The sequence below is a fragment of the Anomaloglossus baeobatrachus genome, chromosome 6, assembly GCF_048569485.1.
Source record: "Anomaloglossus baeobatrachus isolate aAnoBae1 chromosome 6, aAnoBae1.hap1, whole genome shotgun sequence".
Taxonomy (NCBI): Eukaryota; Metazoa; Chordata; class Amphibia; order Anura; family Aromobatidae; genus Anomaloglossus; species Anomaloglossus baeobatrachus.
In genome coordinates this window covers 163,868,766-163,890,387 of record NC_134358.1, presented here as the reverse complement: position 1 = coordinate 163,890,387, position 21,622 = coordinate 163,868,766, and the positions used below count along the sequence as shown (strand labels likewise).

The 21,622-nt window shown below is 47.8% G+C and overlaps 1 protein-coding gene across 1 annotated transcript in view; it reads left to right on the top strand.

Annotated features, from left to right (window-relative positions):
- Window positions 1-6,466: 6,466 nt before the first annotated feature.
- The window catches only part of CABLES1 (Cdk5 and Abl enzyme substrate 1), a 151,935-nt gene continuing 136,779 nt past the window's right edge, over window positions 6,467-21,622 (top strand). The window contains exon 1 of the mRNA XM_075314454.1: window positions 6,467-7,027. Within this exon, the coding sequence (XP_075170569.1) occupies window positions 6,543-7,027 (485 nt within the window). The 5' untranslated portion in view covers window positions 6,467-6,542. The remainder of the gene's footprint in view (window positions 7,028-21,622) is intronic.

Here is a 21,622-nt window from a genome sequence, read left to right as displayed (position 1 = left end):
GGTCGTCCAGGTAAGGAATCACTGCCAACCCCTGGAGGTGCAGAACCGCAACCACTGCTGCCATGACCTTGGTGAATACACGAGGGGCCGTGGCTAACCCGAAGGGGAGAGCCACGAATTGGAAATGTTCCTCTCCGATTGCAAAGCGTAGCCAACGCTGGTGTGAAACTGCAATTGGCACATGCAAATAGGCATCTCTGATGTCGATGGATGCTAGAAAATCTCCTTGGGTCATTGAGGCAATGACCGATCGCAGAGATTCCATGCGAAAGTGCCGCACCTGAACATGCTTGTTGAGAAGCTTGAGATCCAGGATGGGCCGGAAGGAACCGTCCTTTTTGGGGACTAGGAAGAGGTTTGAGTAGAAACCTCTGAACAGTTCCCGGGCGGGAACCGGAACAATTACTCCGTTGGCCTGCAAGGATGCCACGGCCTGAGAGAAAGCGGCGGCATTGGAGCAGGGGGGAGTGGACAGAAAAAATCTGTTTGGCGGGCTGGAAGAGAATTCTATCCTGTAGCCGTGGGAGATGATATCCCGCACCCACTGTTCGGAGACGTGTTGAAACCACACGTCGCCAAAGTGGGAGAGCCTGCCACCGACCAAGGACGTTGCTGGCGCAGCCAGATAGTCAAGAGGAGGCTGCCTTAGTGGCAGCGGCTCCTCCGTTCTTCTGAGGACGCGGCTTCGCGCGCCAGCTGGGTTTTCGATCCTTGGCTGAGTTAGTGGACGAGGCTGAGGGCTTAGAGGATGACCAGTTAGAGGAACGAAAGGAACGAAACCTCGACTGGTTCCTGCCCTGGAAATGTTTCCTGGTTTTAGTTTGTGGCAAGGAAGTACTCTTCCCGCCAGTAGCTTCCTTAATAATTTTATCCAGTTGTTCACCGAACAGCCGGGACCCTGCAAAGGGGAGCCCAGCAAGGTACTTCTTGGAAGAAGCGTCTGCTTTCCACTCTCGAAGCCACAAGATCCTGCGGATCGCGAGGGAATTAGCGGAAGCCACCGCAGTGCGGTGAGAGGCCTCCAGAATGGCAGACATGGCATAGGATGAAAAAGCCGAAGCCTGGGAAGTTAAGGCAACCATTTCGGGCATAGAGTCCCTGGCGAGGGAATGTATCTCCGCCAGAGAAGCAGAGACTGCCTTAAGAGCCCACACTGCTGCAAAAGACGGGGAGAACGAAGCCCCTGCGGCCTCGTATACGGATTTGGCCAGAAGGTCAACCTGGCGGTCAGTGGGATCCTTAAGTGAGGTGCCATCAGCCACAGATACAACTGTCCGGGCTGAGATTCTAGACACCGGAGGATCTACCTTTGGTAAATGAGCCCACTCCTTGACCACTTCTGGTGGAAAGGGAAAACGGTCATCAGAACTACGCTTTGGGAAGCGTTTGTCAGGACAGGCCCTGGGCTTGGTCACAGTGGCCTGAAAACTGGAGTGGTTAAAAAAACATACTCCTTGCTCTCTTAGGTGAGGTAAACTGGTGCTTTTCTACCAGAGAGGCTTGTTCCTCTGACACTGGTGGATTGAGGTCCAGTACGGAATTAATGGACGCAATCAAATCACTTACATCCGCATCACCCTCAGATAGATCAATAGGGTACATAGAGGTAGCGTCCGTGCCCACAGTAAAGGTATCCTCCTCGCCCTGCACTTCAGCTCGTGAATCAGAGCCGTGGGACGAGGAAGGAGAAGAGTCCCTGCATCTCCGTTTAGGAGGACGGGGTCCGGGAACAGATAAAAAATCTTCTGAGAGCTCTGCAAAGCGAGTCGGAGCAGCAGAAGCGCCCTGAGAAGGGGGCTGATGCATGGTCAGCAGAGTCCGGGACAACTCTCCCATGGAGTCGGCAAAGGACTGGGAGATAGCTTTAGAAAACGATGCTACCCAAGCCGGGGGTTCAGCCACCGGGACTGGAGCAGCCGGAGGGACCCCTGAGGAGGCTCCAGGCTGAGGCACTACCATGTTAGAGCAGGCATCACAATGTGGATATGTGCTCGGTTCAGGCAGTATGAGCTGACATGCAGTGCAAATAGAGTAAAGCCTTGCAGCCTTGCTCCTAGTGAGAGACATGCTGCTGAGGTGGAGGCTCTGCAGTAAAGAATACACTCCTTCAGAATGACCCCCAGAGAGTGTATAATAAAGTCCACAACCAGAGGTTGTGGCTTACCAGACCGCTTTTGTGTGCCCTCCGGATTCCACAGCTTGGACCCCCAGACAGATGCAGTAGCTGCAGCAGCCAGCGCCGATCAGTGTGTAAACGCTGATAAAATGGCGCCGGAGTGAGGAGGGGGGGCGGGGTTGAGTCCAAGAGCGGGAACCGGAGGGCCAAGGAGAAATACAGGGGAGGGGAACATCTCCTCAGAGAGGAGTGTCCTCTCCTCTGCTGAACGGCCGGTGGGCGGCGCCGCACTGTTCCCCTGCATGACTGACATGCAGGGGCAGTGAAATCGAAACTAGGCCGCATCTGAAGCCGGGGCCTAGATTTTTCCATGCGGCCGACGAGCAGGCACCCTCGGCGCGGTTCTCAGGAAAAAAACAGAGAACCGGCCGGAAATCACAACAAAGTGAAATAACACAACTCCCCACAATAAATGTACAAGGGACCCCTGAATAACGTCTCAATACTTAGCTTATGAGACGCAGGGCCAGGTCCCTGAGAAGTGATCGCTCCGTCCGGCAGGATCCTGACAGGGCTGCGGATGGAGACCGGTCTCCTGCAAAGCAGAGAGAACCGTGATGGCTCCCACTTCAAGCCAGAGCCTCAGAGGATGGTGAAGGAGCGTGGCATGTGAAGGCTCCAGCCTTGTAAAATCAACCTTAACAGCACCGCCGACACAGTGGGGTGAGAAGGGACATGCCGGGAGTCCAGATTGGACCCGCTTTTCTTCCAAATCTTTGAAATCAAAAAATCAAAAATCAGAGAATGCATGTGTGTGTGACCTCCTGAACACAAAGCATTGAACTGGTTGGATTTGTCATCCAGGGGGTGTATATGCTCGGAGGGAGGAGCTACACTTTTAGTGTAGTACTTTGTGTGTCCTCCGGAGGCAGAAGCTATACACCCATGGTCTGGGTCTCCCATAAGGAACGATGAAGAAATTCCAAACACCAAAATTATGGATTTTGGTTGTCGCAAAATGCAATAACAGGCGATCAAAAGTAGCATCTATGTAAACATGCTACCATTAAAAACGTCATCTCCAGAAGCAAAAATAAGACATCACTGAGCCACAGATCTCGAAAAATAAAAACGCTACAGGTCGCGAAAATGGCGCAAAAAGTGCAACACCTTTTTTGGAAAAACTTCTGAATTCTTTTAACCCCTTAGATAAAAGTAAACCTATGTTTGGTGTCAACGAACTCGTACTAACCTGAAACATCACACTGACATCAGTGTTACTATATAGTGAACACGGTGAAAAAATATCCCAAAAATAATTGTGCAATAGCACTTTTTTTGCAATTTTTCTGCACTTGGAATTTTTTTGCTGTTTTCCAGTACACTATATGGTAAAACTTTTGGTTTCTTTTAAAAGTACAACTCGTTCTGCAAAAAATAAGCCCTCATATGGCAAGATTTACAGAAAAATAAAAAGGTACGGCTCTTGGAAGAAGGGGAGCAAAAAACGAAAACGGAAAATTGCCTGGGGGTTAAAATGGTGCAATGTGATTTTTTATCTCATTGAATATTTTATACACAGATGTAACTAAACCCCTAAAAGAAAGACAATTGCTGCATGCCCCCACTGTGCGATATTCTGCCATCCATATCCACTGTGCCAGTACTGCAGAGGTCAGATGACACAAACCCCTGGTACAGCACAGGAGTGGAGGGCACAGTACAGGAGGGCGCATGGGACAAGGAACGCTGGGGGAGGTGGGGGTGCGGAGTGGAGAGAGTGAGGTGGGGGCACAGAGTGTGGTGAAAGGCACAGAGTGTGCAGAGTGCAGTGGAAGGCACAGAGAGTGCGGTGGGGGCACAGAGTGTGGTGAAAGGCACAGAGTGTGCAGAGTGCAGTGGAAGGCACAGAGAGTGCGGTGGGGGCACAGATTGTGGTGCAGCGCACAGAGTGTGCAGAGTGCAGTGGAAGGCACAGAGAGTGCGGTGGGGGCACAGATTGTGGTGCAGCGCACAGAGTGTGCAGAGTGCGGTAGAAGGCACAGAGTGTGCAGAGTGCGGTAGAAGGCACAGAGTGTGCAGAGTGCGGTAGAAGGCACAGAGTGTGCAGAGTGCGGTAGAAGGCACAGAGTGTGCAGAGTGCGGTAGAAGGCACAGAGTGTGCAGAGTGCGGTAGAAGGCACAGAGTGTGCAGAGTGCGGTAGAAGGCACAGAGTGTGCAGAGTGCGGTAGAAGGCACAGAGTGTGCAGAGTGCGGTAGAAGGCACAGAGTGTGCAGAGTGCGGTAGAAGGCACAGAGTGTGCAGAGTGCGGTAGAAGGCACAGAGTGTGCAGAGTGCGGTAGAAGGCGCAGAGTGTGCAGAGTGCGGTAGAAGGCGCAGAGTGTGGTGGAAGGCACAGAGTGTATTGGGGGGGGAGTCACAGAGGGCAGTGGGAGCAAAGAAGGTGGGAGGCGCAGAGAGGGGCACAGAGTGCACTGGAGGTACAGAGGGAGCAGAGTGAGGTTGGACACAGAGAGTGGAGGCACAAAGCGCGCTGAGTGTGTGGGGCGCTGAGTGCGAAAGGGGGTGTGAAGTGCGGAGAGTACGGGGGGGGGCGAGGAGCGTGTGTAGGGGGCACAGAGTGCGGGGAGTGTGGGGGACGCAGAGTGCGGACACTGCGGGGAGTGTGGAGGGCGCAGAGTGCGGACACTGCAGGGAGTGTGGGGGGCGCAGAGTGCGGGGAGTGTGGGGGGCGCAGAGTGCGGACACTGCGTGGAGTGTGAAGAGTGCGGACACTGCAGGGAGTGTGGGGGGCGCAGAGTGCGGGGAGTGTGGGGGGCGCAGAGTGTGGAGGGTGCAGAGTGCGGACACTGCGGGGAGTGTGGAGGGTGCAGAGTGCGAACACTGCGGGGAGTGTGGAGGGTGCAGAGTGCGGACACTGCGGGGAGTGTGGAGGGTGCAGAGTGCGGACACTGCGCGGAGTGTGGAGGGTGCAGAGTGCGGACACTGCGGGGAGTGTGGAGGGTGCAGAGTGCGAACACTGCGGGGAGTGTGGAGGGTGCAAAGTGCGGACACTGCGGGGAGTGTGGAGGGTGCAGAGTGCGGACACTGCGGGGAGTGTGGAGGGCGCAGAGTGCGGACACTGCGGGGAGTGTGGAGGGCGCAGAGTGCGGACACTGCGGGGAGTGTGGAGGGGGCAGAGTGCGGACACTGCGGGGAGTGTGGAGGGCGCAGAGTGCGGACACTGCGGGGAGTGTGGAGGGCGCAGAGTGCGGACACTGCGGGGAGTGTGGAGGGCGCAGAGTGCGGACACTGCGGGGAGTGTGGAGGGCGCAGAGTGCGGACACTGCGGGGAGTGTGGAGGGCGCAGAGTGCGGACACTGCGGGGAGTGTGGAGGGCGCAGAGTGCGGACACTGCGGGGAGTGTGGAGGGCGCAGAGTGCGGACACTGCGGGGAGTGTGGAGGGCGCAGAGTGCGGACACTGCGGGGAGTGTGGAGGGCGCAGAGTGCGGACACTGCGGGGAGTGTGGAGGGCGCAGAGTGCGGACACTGCGGGGAGTGTGGAGGGCGCAGAGTGCGGACACTGCGGGGAGTGTGGAGGGCGCAGAGTGCGGACACTGCGGGGAGTGTGGAGGGCGCAGAGTGCGGACACTGCGGGGAGTGTGGAGGGCGCAGAGTGCGGACACTGCGGGGAGTGTGGAGGGCGCAGAGTGCGGACACTGCGGGGAGTGTGGAGGGCGCAGAGTGCGGACACTGCGGGGAGTGTGGAGGGCGCAGAGTGCGGACACTGCGGGGAGTGTGGAGGGTGCAGAGTGCGGACACTGCGGGGAGTGCAGAGTGCGGGGAGTGTGGAGGGCGCAGAGTGCGGACACTGCGGGGAGTGTGGAGGGTGCAGAGTGCGGACACTGCGGGGAGTGCAGAGTGCGGGGAGTGTGGAGGGCGCAGAGTGCGGACACTGCGGGGAGTGCGGAGGGCGCAGAGTGCGGACACTGCGGGGAGTGCGGAGGGCGCAGAGTGCGGACACTGCGGGGAGTGTGGAGGGTGCAGAGTGCGGACACTGCGGGGAGTGCAGAGTGCGGGGAGTGTGGAGGGCGCAGAGTGCGGACACTGCGGGGAGTGTGGAGGGTGCAGAGTGCGGACACTGCGGGGAGTGCAGAGTGCGGGGAGTGTGGAGGGCGCAGAGTGCGGACACTGCGGGGAGTGCGGAGGGCGCAGAGTGCGGAGGGCGCAGAGTGCGGGGAGTGCGGAGGGCGCAGAGTGCGGGGAGTGTGGAGGGCGCAGAGGGTGCGGAGAGCAGCGCCTGGAGGAAGTGGCAGCCCCTGCTGCAGCTCTCACACCGGAGGACGGATCCTGCACAGAGCCCGCCCCGCTCCGGCAATAACAGGCGCTGCTGCACCGCTCGCATGGTGTACTCTGCGCCCAGCGCTCCGCTCACACATGCGCTATGGCGGCTGCTAACTGCAGTAATGGGCTCATGATAGGAGGTGCCATGCAGTCCCCAGGTGTCCACAGCCTGCAGCACGTCAGGAGACAGCAGCTCATGGACCCCCGCAGGAGACAGGCTGCCCTCTCCTTCCTCACTAACATCTCTCTGGACGGGCGCCCTCTGCAGGCGATAAGTCAGGCAGGTGCAGCAGAGGACGGCGCTCCGCTACCTGTCACCCCCGGGCACGTCCCGCAGGGCACTGCCAGCTGGGCCTCTCCACAACTTGTGCCCGTATGTTCAGCGGAGGAGGACGAAAGTCCGGGGGCAGGACTGGAGCTGGCGGAGGCTGAGGACGCCTTCACTGCTGTGCCCATGGCATCTGTGAGCAGGGGGCGCCTCAACTCCTACACTTATGGCATTCTGCCAGCTGCCTTCACCAGGACGTCCTGCCCTGACCCCTTGCAGGGGCTGCTCTCCAGCGCCATGGATATCCCCAGGGCCAGGTGAGGAGGCTTTATTCTCCAGTATTACGTCATCATCCAGCACTGTGTGCAAAGTGACGTCATACTACCAGTATGCATGTGTGATGTCACCACTCACCAGTATAGCTGATTACAAATTATTACTGCTGACCATAAACAAAGTGTGTTTGTCCTATGCTATTTGTCCCATTGCTGCTGCTGCCATGTGTCCTACATCGTCCTGTTGTCTGTGGTGCACTAACCTCTGTACAGCAGGGTTGTCTGAGTCCGACCCTGTTAGCTTCCTATACTATCCCTGACTGTCGGGATTAGAAGTCGCACTACGCCCCCATGCTTCGGACCCCCTAGGTCCCCATGCTTCGGACCCCCTAGTTCCCCATGCTTCGGACCCCCTAGGTCCCCATGCTCTCCGGACCCCCCAGGTCCCCATGCTCTCCGGACCCCCCAGGTCCCCATGCTCTCCGGACCCCCCAGGTCCCCATGCTCTCCGGACCCCCCAGGTCCCCATGCTCTCCGGACCCCCCAGGTCCCCATGCTCTCCGGACCCCCCAGGTCCCCATGCTCCGGACCCCCCAGGTCCCCATGCTCCGGACCCCCCAGGTCCCCATGCTCTCCGGACCCCCCAGGTCCCCATGCTCTCCGGACCCCCCAGGTCCCCATGCTCTCCGGACCCCCCAGGTCCCCATGCTCTCCGGACCCCCCAGGTCCCCATGCTCCGGACCCCCCAGGTCCCCATGCTCCGGACCCCCCAGGTCCCCATGCTCTCCGGACCCCCCAGGTCCCCATGCTCTCCGGACCCCCCAGGTCCCCATGCTCTCCGGACCCCCCAGGTCCCCATGCTCTGCGGACCCCCCAGGTCCCCATGCTCTCCGGACCCCCTAGGTCCCCATGCTCTCTGGACCCCTCCATGCTATAGCATGAGCTGCTGTCACAGGCTGAGCACATCCATACATTGCATCAACCTCATTCTCTAAAAGGAAACATTCAGGTTTTGTTACGGTAAATGTTTTTTTTTTTAATGTGTGTTTTTATAAACTGCAGCATGTGCTGCCTTGATCAGCTCTTACAATACACCCAGTAAATTCCGCGTTCAGGGCTGAAAATACACAAGCAGCAGCATCATTCTGAGTATTTGATCAGTTCGGCATTTATTGCTATTGTTTCCCATTGAGTAAAAAAAAAAAATGTTTTTGCTTTTGCCCAATAGAGAAAAAAAAATAGCAATGAATAAAAATACATATTCTTGATCAATTCTTTTTTTTTTCTGTGTCCCTATCAGGATCTGTGTTATGGATGTATAAATCCGCCTTGTGAACGCGGCCCTTAGGCAGGACTTGGATGGCTGTATTTTATGGTCTGAGTATAGACAGTAAGGCTATGTGCGCACTTTGCGTTTTTTCATGCGTTTCTGCAGCGTTTTGAGCTGCAGCGTTTTAATGCCAAAATGCATGCGTTTTGATTTTCAAGCAAAGTCTATGGGAAATTGGGATTTCTTGTGCGCACAATGCAGTTAAAAACGCAGCGTTTTAGTTGCAGAAAATTTGGCAAAAACAGCGTTTAAAGAAGCAGCATGTCAATTGTGTTTGCCATTTTGGCAGCGTTTTGAGAATACTGAAGTCAATGAGAAGTTGCAAAACGCAATCTTCAAAATTCTAGCGTTTTACATGCTTTTTTGATGCAGAAAACATGCTTTTTGGACCAATTAAATGCATGCGTTTTTGACAAAATATTAATGGCATGATATGTCCCTTTACACACACATAGTCTGACAATTAAATGCTTGAAAATCAATAAATGTAATTTTATGCATAAATATTAGCACAAAGTTATCATTTTATTAAAATAAGCCATTTTTTGTATTATTTTAATATTGATATTTATCATTTTTTTCTTTTTTATTGTTTGTATGTTTAATCTTTATTTAGCATTGTATTTGTAGTCAAAACGCATCTGATTTTAAGCAAGTGAAAAAGCATGTAAAACGTGTTAAAAACGCAAGCGTATTTATAGCGTTTTTGAGGTCAAAACCAAATTTGACAAAAAACATTAATGCCAGAGGATGTGTTTAGAACTGCAACTACCTCAACGCAAAGTGCGCACATAGCCTAATACTGAGGGGCTAAGGGTCCCCTGACCCCAAAGTAATGGCCTCATATACGTTTATGATCCAAAAGGGCCTCTGTGTCACAACAGTACATGGACCCTTCGGCAGGGCATGGGCGGCTGTGTTTTATAGCCTGCATACAGATAGTAAGGCTGGAATCAAATTGCGAGTGTAAAATCGGTCCGATTCTCATGCCAGAAAGTCGTACGATTTTTAGTTCACTTTTCATCCGTGTGCTGTCAGTGTGCTGTCAGTGTACAATCAGTTTTTACCCTCAGCAGCTGCTACTCATGTACTGTTATGTACAGGAGCATTTACATTATTCTCAGCTACTTGCTAGAAATGTATTGTGAAAAACGCATGTCACTAGGATGGTCCGTATGCACCCATAGACTTGCATTGAAGAGACTCGTGCGAGAAACTCACCAAAACGCAGCATGCTGCGATTTTTTTTTTTTCTCAGTCTGATTTGGACTGAGAAAAAAATAGCAGATGGGAGCTGCCTCATTGAATAACATTGCGAGTTAATCGCAAGTGTGAAGCCGGCCTAATACTGGGGGGCTAAGGGTCTCCTGCTTTGCAGTACAATAAGATCTGTCTATAAGGCCACGTGCACACATTGAGTATTTGGTCAGTATTTTACCTCAGTATTTGTAGCCAAAACCAGGAGTGGGTGATAAATACAGAAGTGGTGCCCGTTTTTCTATGATACATTTCCTCTGATTGTTCCACGCCTGGTTTTGGCTACAAATACTGAGGTAAAATACTGAGGTAAAATACTGAGGTAAAATACTGAGGTAAAATACTGAGGTAAAATACTGAACGTGTGCACGTGGTCTAGAAGAATTGGCTTGCAGGTGATCGTGGGTCCCCGTACCCCCTGGGTCCCCCAGGGTCTGCCCTGCCAAGAGGCTGTTCGTTCAAGTCTGGAGACCCACAGTAGGTCCGGTCATTGCAGTCCACATATAGACAATGAAATCCGACTCTCTGGCCCCGGCCTTATGTTAGAGCTGCACAACGACTGGTTGTATGATGGCAATTCTCAGACAACTTTTGTGACCAAAAAATGGCATTTTATTTCATGATATTGTTTTAGAGCTGTGAAGAAAAAACAAAACATAAATTGCAGACAAATCAAATTTAAGTTGTACGCAACATACAGTACATTACAGCCGGAGCGTGCAAAGTTGCGCGTTACCTGGGACCACAAATCTTATGGCTATAATGGCAAGTCACGGGTTACAACGCATTGACAATCATTTGATGGCCACACTCCATAATTCTCACATCACACGGCCGGTATTCCAGTGTAGCCCTAGCTTACATCCTAAAAGTCACCTCTATTGTCAGACTACGGTCACTCGAGCAAATAGAAAAATCCTCCGATTATCATGCAGAAAGCTGACAGGATTTCATCTGCATTGTCACCCATATGACATCCATTTATAGACATCAGCAGTGAGTACAATTTACAAGTCCAAATACAGATTCCTATATTAATAAAAATAATCGCGTCCCATAAGGATCGACAATTTAGCCCCCGATTTTTATGGATGCTTTACCATTGTTAACATGGGGAACTTCACTGATATATAAAAGTGGGTGACAATACTGATGAGAAATCGTCCTTTCCTTAATAACATTCAGACTATTTTTTATTTACACCATTAGTAGCTGTTTAGGAATGATAATGGTGAAGTTGACATTTTCTTCCATTTGTAGATTTTCCTTCTGACTTTTCAGCCCCGTTGGTAAAGTGCTGAGTGATTTCACTGCTCGGTAGGACGTATGAGGGGAGCATTCAATGACCTGTAACCAGCTCTGCAGATGGAGCTGCTCATTACAAGTGCTGTGCACTCCAAGAAACCGCAGCGCCATCTTAATTTGTGCATTTACATACTCTGTAGGTCATAAATCATTTGCCTGCATTAACCCTATCTGGTTTTGTTGCTTCAGGTTTTTTTTTTTTTTTTTTTTTTTTTTTGTAAAAAAAGCAGATTTCATCAAATGTGCTGTACTGAGCACAGGAAAAAGTTCCAGCAATCTCATGATTTTATATATATATACATATATATTAGTGGCCGTATATTTTTTTTATTTATATATGCAGTTATATATTACACACAGTGCCTACAAGTAGTATTCAACCCCCTGCAGATTTAGCAGGTTTACACATTCGGAATTAACTTGGCATTGTGACTTTTGGACTGTAGATCAGCCTGGAAGTGTGAAATGCACTGCAGCAAAAAAGAATGTTATTTCTTTTTTTATTTTTTTTTTAAATTGTGAAAAGTTTATTCAGAGGGTCATTTATTATTCAACCCCTCAAACCACAAGAATTCTGTTTGGTTCCCCTAAAGTATTAAGAAGTATTTCAGGCACAAAGAACAATGCGCTTCACATGTTTGGATTAATTATCTCTTTTTCCAGCCTTTTCTGACTAATTAAGACCCTCCCCAAACTTGTGAACAGCACTCATACTTGGTCAACATGGGAAAGACAAAGGAGCATTCCAAGGCCATCAGAGACAAGATCGTGGAGGGTCACAAGGCTGGCAAGGGGTACAAAACCCTTTCCAAGGAGTTGGGCCTACCTGTCTCCACTGTTGGGAGCATCATCCGGAAGTGGAAGGCTTATGGAACTACTGTTAGCCTTCCACGGCCTGGACAGCCTTTGAAAGTTTCCACCCGTGCCAAGGCCAGGCTTGTCCGAAGAGTCAAGGCTAACCCAAGGACAACAAGAAAGGAGCTCCGGGAAGATCTCATGGCAGTGGGAACATTGGTTTCAGTCAATACCATAAGTAACGTACTCCACCGCAATGGTCTCCGTTCCAGACGAGCCCGTAAAGGAACCTTTACTTTCAAAGCGTCATGTCAAGGCTCGTCTACAGTTTGCTCATGATCACTTGGAGGACTCTGAGACAGACTGGTTCAAGGTTCTCTGGTCTGATGAGACCAAGATCGAGATCTTTGGTGCCAAACACACACGTGACGTTTGGAGACTGGATGGCACTGCATACGACCCCAAGACTACCATCCCTACAGTCAAGCATGGTGGTGGCAGCATCATGCTGTGGGGCTGTTTCTCAGCCAAGGGGCCTGGCCATCTGGTCCGCATCCATGGGAAGATGGATAGCACGGCCTACCTGGAGATTTTGGCCAAGAACCTCCGCTCCTCCATCAAGGATCTTAAGATGGGTCATCATTTCATCTTCCAACAAGACAACGACCCAAAGCACACAGCCAAGAAAACCAAGGCCTGGTTCAAGAGGGAAAAAATCAAGGTGTTGCAGTGGCCTAGTCAGTCTCCTGACCTTAACCCAATTGAAAACTTGTGGAAGGAGCTCAAGATTAAAGTCCACATGAGACACCTAAAGAACCTAGATAACTTGGAGAAGATCTGCATGGAGGAGTGGGCCAAGATAACTCCAGAGACCTGTGCCGGCCTGATCAGGTCTTATAAAAGACGATTATTAGCTGTAATTGCAAACAAGGGTTATTCCACAAAATATTAAACCTAGGGGTTGAATAATAATTGACCCACCCTTTTATGTTGAAAATTTATTAAAATTTAACTGAGCAACATAACTCTTGTTGGTTTGTAAGATTTAGGCATCTGTTAATAAATCCTCCTCTTGTTTGAAGTTTGCAGGCTCTAACTTATTTGCATCTTATCAAACCTGCTAAATCTGCAGGGGGTTGAATACTACTTGTAGGCACTGTATATGTACAGTCATATAAAAAAGTTTGGGCACCCCTATTAATGTTAACCTTTTTTCTTTATAACAATTTTGGTTTTTGCAACAGCTATTTCAGTTTCATATATCTAATAACTGATGGATTGAAATGAGGTTTATTGTACTAACAGAAATTGTGCAATCCACATTTAAACAAAATTTGACCGGTGTAAAAGTATGGGCACCCTTTATCAATTTTTTTTATTTGAACACTCCCACTTTTTACTGACTTATTAAAGCACTAAATTGGTTTTGTAACCTCATTGAGCTTTGAACTTCATAGGCAGGTGTATCCAATCATGAGAAAAGGTATTTAAGGTGGCCACTTGCAAGTTATTCTCCTATTTGAATCTCCTATGAAGAGTGGCATCATGGGCTCCTCCAAAACAACTCTCAAATTATCTGAAAACAAAGATTATTCAACATAGTTGTTCAGGGGAAGGATACAAAAAGTTGTCTCAGAGATTTAAACTGTCAGTTTCCACTGTGAGGAACATAGTAAGGAAATGGAAGAACACAGGTACAGTTCTTGTTAAGCTCAAAAGTGGCAGGCCAAGAAAAATATCAGAAAGGCAGAGAAGAAGAATGGTGAGAACAGTCAAGGACAATCCACAGACCACTCTTCATAGGAGATTCAAATAGGAGAACAACTTGCAAGTGGCCACCTTAACCCCTTCACGACCTTGGACGGAGCTATCCGTCCAGGATCGTGTCCCGTTAAGCCCCGCCCCCTGCCGCGGGCAGGCGGCGTGGATCGGCACACATATCAGCTGTTTTCAACAGCTGACATGTGTGCCTGCTAGCCGCGGGTGGAATCGCTTCCACCCGCGGCCATTAACCCCTTAAATCTTGCTGCCAAAGTCTGGCAGCAAGATTTAAATGCGCGCGGCCATGTTTGTTACTCACCGCCGCCCCCACCGGAAGTCACGTGTGTTATCACGTGACCATCGGTGGTTGCCATCGTAGCACAGGGTCATGTGATGACGCCTGCTGCTACGATGTTTCACTTTCATTTTCCCTCGGCCGAGAGCAGAGGGAAAACCAAAGTGACTGAATCTGCTGATTACAGAGGTATAGCTGTGATCAGCAGATAGCGATCAGCAATCGGATTGCTGATCGCTATAGCCCCCTAGGGGGACTAGTAAAATAAAATAAAAAAGTAAAAAAAAAAGTTTTAAAAAATAAAAAAAAAAACAAAAAACCTAAAAGTTCAAATCACCCCCCTTTCCCCCCATTGAAAATTAAAGGGTTAAAAAATAAATAAATATACACATATTTGGTATCGCCGCGTTCAGAAATGCCCGACCTATCAAAATATAGAATCAATTAATCTGATTGGTAAACGGCGTAGTCGCAAAAAAAATCCAAACGTCAAAATTACGTTTTTTGGTCGCCGCAAGTTTTACGCAAAATGCAATAACAGGCGATCAAAACGTAGCACCTGCGCAAAAATGGTACCATTATAAACGTCAGCTCGAGGCGCAAAAAATAAGCCATCACTGAGGCATAGATCCTTAAAAATAAGAATGCTACGTGTTTCGGAAAATGGCGCAAAATGTGCGCCACTTTTATTGGACAAACTTGTGAATTTTTTTTAACCCCTTAGATACAAGTAAACCTATACATGTTTGGTGTCTACAAACTCGCACCGACCTGAGGCATCACATAGATACCTCACTTTTACCATATAGTGAACACAGTGAATAAAATATCCCCAAAACTATTGTACGATCACACTTTTTTTGCAATTTTTCCGCACTTGGAATTTTTTTGCCGTTTTCCAGTACACTATATGGTAAAACTTATGGTTTCATTTAAAAGTACAACTCGTCCCGCAAAAAACAAGCCCTCATATGGCAAGATTGATGGAAAAATAAAAATGTTACGCCTCTCAGAAGAAGGGGAGCAAAAAACAAAAACGCAAAAACGGAAAGTGCCCGGGGGCTGAAGGGGTTAAATACCTTTTCTCATGAGTGGATACACCTGCCTATGAAGTTCAAAGCTCAATGAGGTTACAAAACCAATTTAGTGCTTTAATAAGTCAGTAAAAAGTAGTTAGGAGTGTTCAAATAAAAAAAATTGATAAGGGTGCACATACTTTTGCACCGGTCAATTTTTGTTTAAATGCGGATTGCACATTTTCTGTTAGTACAATAAACCTCATTTCAATCCAGAAATATTACTCAGTCCATCAGTTATTAGATATATTAAACTGAAATAGCTGTTGCAAAAACCCAAATTGTTATAAAGAAAAAAGGTTAATATTAACAGGGGTGGCCAAACTTTTTCGTGTGTGTGTGTGTGTGTATATATATGTGTGTGTGTATATATATATATATATATATATATATATATATATATATATATATATATATAATTATCCTGTGTATGTATAAATAAAAAAAATATACAGCCACTATATATATGTATATGTATGTGTGTATATATATATATATATATATATATATATATATATATATATATATAATATATATATATATATATATATATAATGTATATAGTGTGTGTATATATTATGTGTGTGTATATATCTGGTCTTGGTCTGCCCACATGTGGCTTTTCATGGTGAGCAATAGTAAAACCTCATCTATAGCTGATTAGTATGGAAGCATTGGGTGACTTATTTTACTAAATTTGCGATTCACGTTCAGCATGTAGGTCGCATTAATGGCCGGCTCTGGATGCCACTCAGGGGCTTTGATCTTGAAAGCATAGAAGCATTTAGCTGCAGGAATATTTTCTGATTTGTAGTGTTCAGAGCTGACAGTCTAGTTACAAAGACCACACCTAGTAAATAGAATGCCAGTGTAGAAATTGCCTATAAAATTGCCAGCCAATTTTTATTGACCATGTACTTATTATATAGGAGACACCAAGCAATTAAGGCTACATTTACACGTTCAGGATTTGATGAGTAAATTTTACCCTGCAATTCCATAGTCATTTACAGTGTATGAGAATGATTTTTTCAATACCTCATTCACATGTTGCAGAAAAATATTGACAAGAATTAAAGCACGCTGCCTGTTTTTACATCTGCAGTCTGCTTATTGTGCAGATTTTCACTGCTGATTTTGCACTGTACAATAAACAATTGTTTATAATGGAGTAGAGTGAAATGTGCAATCAAATCCATGTAACACATTCAGATTCTTTTGCAACCAAATCTACAGAGGAATTTTTCACAATTTATGAATAAGTATATATAGAATGAATAACAAGGTTGCTATCATATTCTTTTCTTAAAGGGAACCTGTCAGCAGGTTTTTCCTACCTCATCTAAGAGCAGCATGATGTAGGCAAGGAGATTCTGAATCCAACTGTGCATCACTTAGATTCTTGGGTGCAGTCGTTCTGACAAAATCAGAATTTTTAGATATAGCCATCTAGCAGAGCTGAGTGAGCTTCCCCGACCACACCAGGCTCTATATAGATTTTACATTGACAGTGAGGTGTCACTCACAGAGAGGGTACTACCATGAGCGTGACAGTGTAGTTCATCAGTAATCATCACTAGGTGATAAAGCCTTTAGATTAAGTAAACATCACCAGGCAGCCTGATAAGAGATGCATAGTTGATTTTTGTTTTTTAACCCCTATAGCATGCTGTTCTCAGATTACATAGCAACAACCTGCTGACAAATTCCCTTTAGAGAAGGCACCAAAAAAAAAAAATCAAAATTATATTTTTATATAGCGCTAACGTATTCCGCAGCGCTTTACATACATCAGGAAAACTGTCTCCATTGGGGCTCACAATCTAAAGTCCCTATCTGTATGTGTGGGAGGGAACCGGAGAGCCCGGAGGAAACCCACGCAAACACAGGGAGAACATAGAAACTCCTTGCAGATGGTGTCCTTGGTGGGATTTGAACCCAGGACCCCAGCGCTGCAAGACTGCAGTGCTAACCCCCCTGGCCTAGACTTCCTGCTTTGCAGGGGCAATGTGCTCCTATTAATTGTCAGCTCAGACTAGCAGGATGATGCATGCCAAGTCTGAGCTGAGCGCTGTCCCAGGCTGCCAACAAAGGCAACTATGTTTGTGCAGTACTGGAGAACCACTGTAAGGGCTCACTCACATTGTCATGTATTCTCTGATGCAAGAGAATTGGACCAATTTATGCTAGTGTTACTCGAATTATCTTCTGCCAGAGATAGATCTAAGTGTCACCTTAATGTGATCCGATTCTCTCACATGAGAACACAGTGAATATAATTTTTCCATCTTCTCCAGTGCCTGTGTATGCTGTAATCGGACTGCGCTCAGATGACATCCAAGTGCAGTCCATTGATTCACGTGCACCCATAGACATCGGATAGCACTCAACCGTGTTATACACTTGTGTGAGCGAGCCCTTAGGGGTACTTTGCATGCCGCGACATCGCTACTGCGATCTCGTCGGGGTCAAATCGAAAGTGACGCACATCCGGCGCCGGTAACGACGTCGCAACGTGTAAAGCCGAGATGCGCCGATAAACGATCACAAAAGCGTCGTAAATCGGTGATCTGTGTAGCGTCGGTCATTTTCATAATGTCGCACCAATAGGAGATACGATGTTGTTCCTCGTTCCTGCGCCAGCACACATCGCTGTGTGTGAAGCCGCAGGAGCGAGGAACATCTCCTTACCTGCCTCCACTGGCAATGCGGAAGAAGGAGGTGGGCGGGATGTTTACGTCCCGCTCATCTCCGCCCCTCCGCTTCTATTGGCCGCCTGCCGTGTGACGTCGCTGTGACGCCGCACGATCTGCCCCCTTAAGAAGGAGGCGGTTTGCCGGCCAGGGCGACATCGCAGGGCAGGTAAGTGCGTGTGAAGCTGCCGTAGTGATAATGTTCGCTACGGCAGCAATCACAAGATATCACAAGATATCGCTGCTGCGATGGAGGCGGGTACTATCGCGCTCGGCATTGCTAGCATCGGCTAGCGATGTCGCAGCGTGCAAAGTACCCCAAAGACTGAATCTGGTTGGATCCAGAAAACAAGCTGCACAATCAGGCTCTAAGCCAGTGTTTCTCAACTCCAGTCCTCAAGACCCACCAACAGATCATGTTTTGAGGTTTTTCTCAATATTAGAAAGGGAATAATTCCATCACCCGTGCAACATTAAGGAAATCCTGAAGGCCTGATTGAGGAAAACTGAAAACATGATCTGTTGGTGGGTTTTGAGGACTGGAGTTGAGAAACACTGCTCTAAGCATATAGACTGCAAGCGGTGTGTGCTTATTACATAGGTAACGGGAAACTAGAAGACAACAGGGTGCTCTGTAAGTCAAGCAATAAGCTGTACGCTATAGAGTTATAAATCCCTCTATTCTTGAGAACAGAGAGCAAGTTACAAAGTTTGTTTTTATAAGTTTTAATGGGTAACTGTTACCCATTTAAAGAACTTAAGACAACCCCTTTATGATTCTAGACTTGTCCCAGTGGTAAGTAACATTGAGAAGCTAACATGTAGAATAAAAATTAGAAACCATACTTCTCACTAGACTTTCCCCCCACTCAAAGCTGCTGCTCTAGTGGCCTCCACAGGACCGGAAATGATGTTACGATCAGTGACCTGACCGCTGAAGCCACTGCTGGATCAGGTCACTGGTGGATTTTCATATCATCACTTCCAGTCTGGTGGAGATTACCCTAGCTGCAGATCTGGAAGGAGGGTTGATTCAGTTGGTAAATATGGCTTCTTTTTTTTTTTTTTTCTTTTAACAATGAGAGCTGTTTGAATAAAAGGGTTTTTCTAAAATTGCATGTTAGGCCTTATCAATAAGATATGGGATAATTAGCTGATTATTGGGGATCTGACAGCTGGCACCTCCAGTGCGATGTTGACTTTTTTTTTTTTCTTGACAGCTAATCAAAATATCATGGCCATATTGTAAACTATCAATAATTATGATTATAAGTGATACATGCTTACAGCCCATAATTCTGATAATATGAAGACATTAGCTGCAGTAAGTAAGCTATAAAATACAGGTGCATCTCAATAAATTAGAATATCATCAAAAAGTTAATTTATTTCAGTAATTCAATACAAAAAAGAAAACGCATATATTATGTTGTAGAGTGATTACAAAAAGAGTGATCTATTTCTAATGTTTATTTCTGCCAATGAAAACCCAAAAGTTATCTCAGAAAATTAGAATAATTACCACAAAACACTTGCAAAGGCTCCCTTTCCATTTAAAATGGTCCCTTAGTCTGGTTCAGTAGGCTGCACAATCATGGGGAAGACTGCTGACTTGACAGATGTCCAGAAGGCAGTCATTGACACACTCCACAAGGAGGGTAAGCCACAATAGGTAGAGTTGAGCGAGTACCTAACTATTCGGACTTGCATACGCATAACGAGTACTGTCTAATACTCGCGTATTCATTTCGAATAGTGTGTGCAATGCAAGTCAATGAGGAAAAACGCACAAAGTAACGAGTAACCCGAATGCCGTACTATTCGTGCGAGTAGCGAATAGTGCGGAATTTGGGTTACTTGCTACATTGCGAGTATTCCCCATTAACTTGCATTGCACATGCTATTCGGAAACGCAAACACGAGTATTAGACAGTACTCATTATGAGTATAGCGAGTGCGAATAGTTAGGTACTCGCTCAACTCTAACAATAGGTCATTGCTAAAGAAGCTGGCTGTTCAGAGTGCTGTATCCAAGCATATTAATGGAAGGTTGAGTGGAAAGAAAAAGTGTGATAGAAAAAGGTGCACAAGCAACTGGGATAAACGCATTCTTGATAGGATTTTTAAGAAAGGCCATTCAAAAATTTGGGGGAGTTTCACAAGGAGTGAATTGCTGCTGGAGTCAGTGCTTCAAGAGCCACCACACACAGACGTATCCAGGACATGGGCTACAACCAGGGGTGGGATTCAAATTTTTAACAGGTTCTCTGTAAACCCCACCCATTTGAAAACCACATCCATTCTGTAACCACACCCATTTTGTTAGCCACACCCATTTTCACACACTTTCCTCAATCAAAAAATCCAAGTAATTTAAAGTAAATTCTCTTTCCCCTTCTTCCCCTCCTCCACCTTCACTCTCCTGTCCAGCACCAGTTGTTCCAGTCACTGTCAGTCATATTGTATTAAACGGTTTTTCTACAATTTTTAAAAATTATTACTAAAGGAGCCCTGCTAAAATTGAAACAAACGACCTTCCCCATACAGATCCTATCCCATCTGGTCTCTTTCCCCTGCAGATCCCATCCCATGTGGTCTCTTCCCCCCCTGCAGATCCCATCCCATTATGACCTCTCTTTCCCCCTGCATATCCCATCCCATTATGACCTCTCTTTCCCCCTGCAGATCCCATCCCATTATGACCTCTCTTTCCCCCTGCAGATCCCATCCCATTATGACCTCTCTTTCCCCCTGCAGATCCCATCCCATTATGGCCTCTTTCCCCCTGCAGATCCCATCCCATTATGGCCTCTTTCCCCCTGCAGATCCCATCCCATTATGGCCTCTTTCCCCCTGCAGATCCCATCCCATTATGGCCTCTTTCCCCCTGCAGATCCCATCCCATTATGGCCTCTTTCCACAGCAGATCCCATCCCATTATGGCCTCTTTCCACAGCAGATCCCATCCCCTTATGGCCTCTTTCCACAGCAGATCTCATCCCATGTGCTCCTTTTCCACTGCAAATCCTGTCCCATATGACTCCTTTTCCCATATAGCTGCCATCTTATGTGATCTCCTTTCCCCATATAGCTCCCATCTTATGTTGTCCCCTTTCCCCATATAGTTGCCGTCTTATGCGGCTCCTCTCCCTGCTCCCTGCATCTTTGGCTCACTGAGCGATTACCTGCTCCAAGCATCGGCGGCCTCTCCTCTGTTTTCCGTCCTCCGCAGCACTCTGCACACTGACGCTGACAGACGGCAGGAGGAGTAGCTACCTCCCCACACTGCCGTGACCTCTCTGCAGCGTCAGCACGTCGCTGCACGCCGGGTCAGGGAGCAGACAGGCTCCACTGAACCCGGAAGTATGGCACTTGCGGAGGTACGGGCGATTCATTTGTGTTAGAGTCTTAAAGACACTAACAAATGAATACAGGGAACCGGATCGCCGGAGCTGTTTCTTGCCGATTCGGGGAACCGGCTTCTATTTTAACAACTGGTTTTCCCAAACCGAACAGAACGGGCTGAATCCCACCCCTGGCTACAAAATGTCACATTCCTTGTGTCAAGCCACTCATGACCAATAGACAACGCCAGAAGCGTCTTACCTGGGCCAAGGACAAAAAAAACTGGATTGTTGCTCAGTGGTCCAAGGTGTTGTTTTCAAATGAAAGTAAACTTTGCATTTGATTTGGAAATCAAGATCCCAGAGTCTGGAGGAAGAGTGGAGAGGCCACAATCCAAGCTGCTTGAGGTCTAGTGTGAAGTTTCCACAATCAGTGATGGTTTGGGGAGCCATGTCATCTGCTGGTGTAGGTCCACTGTGTTTTATCAAGACCAATGTCATTGCAGTCATCTACCATCAAATTTTAGAGCACTTCATGCTTCCCACTGCTGTCAAACCTTTTGGAGATGGAAATTTCATTTTCTAGCAGGATTTGGCACCTGTCCACACTGACAAAAGTACCAATACCTGGTTTAATAACCACAGTATCACTGTGCTAGATTGGCCAGCAAACGCACCTGATCTAAACCCCATAGAGAATCTATGGGGTATCATCAAGAGAAAGATGAGAGACACGAGACCCAACAATGCAGACGAGCTGAAGGCTGCTATCAAAGCAACC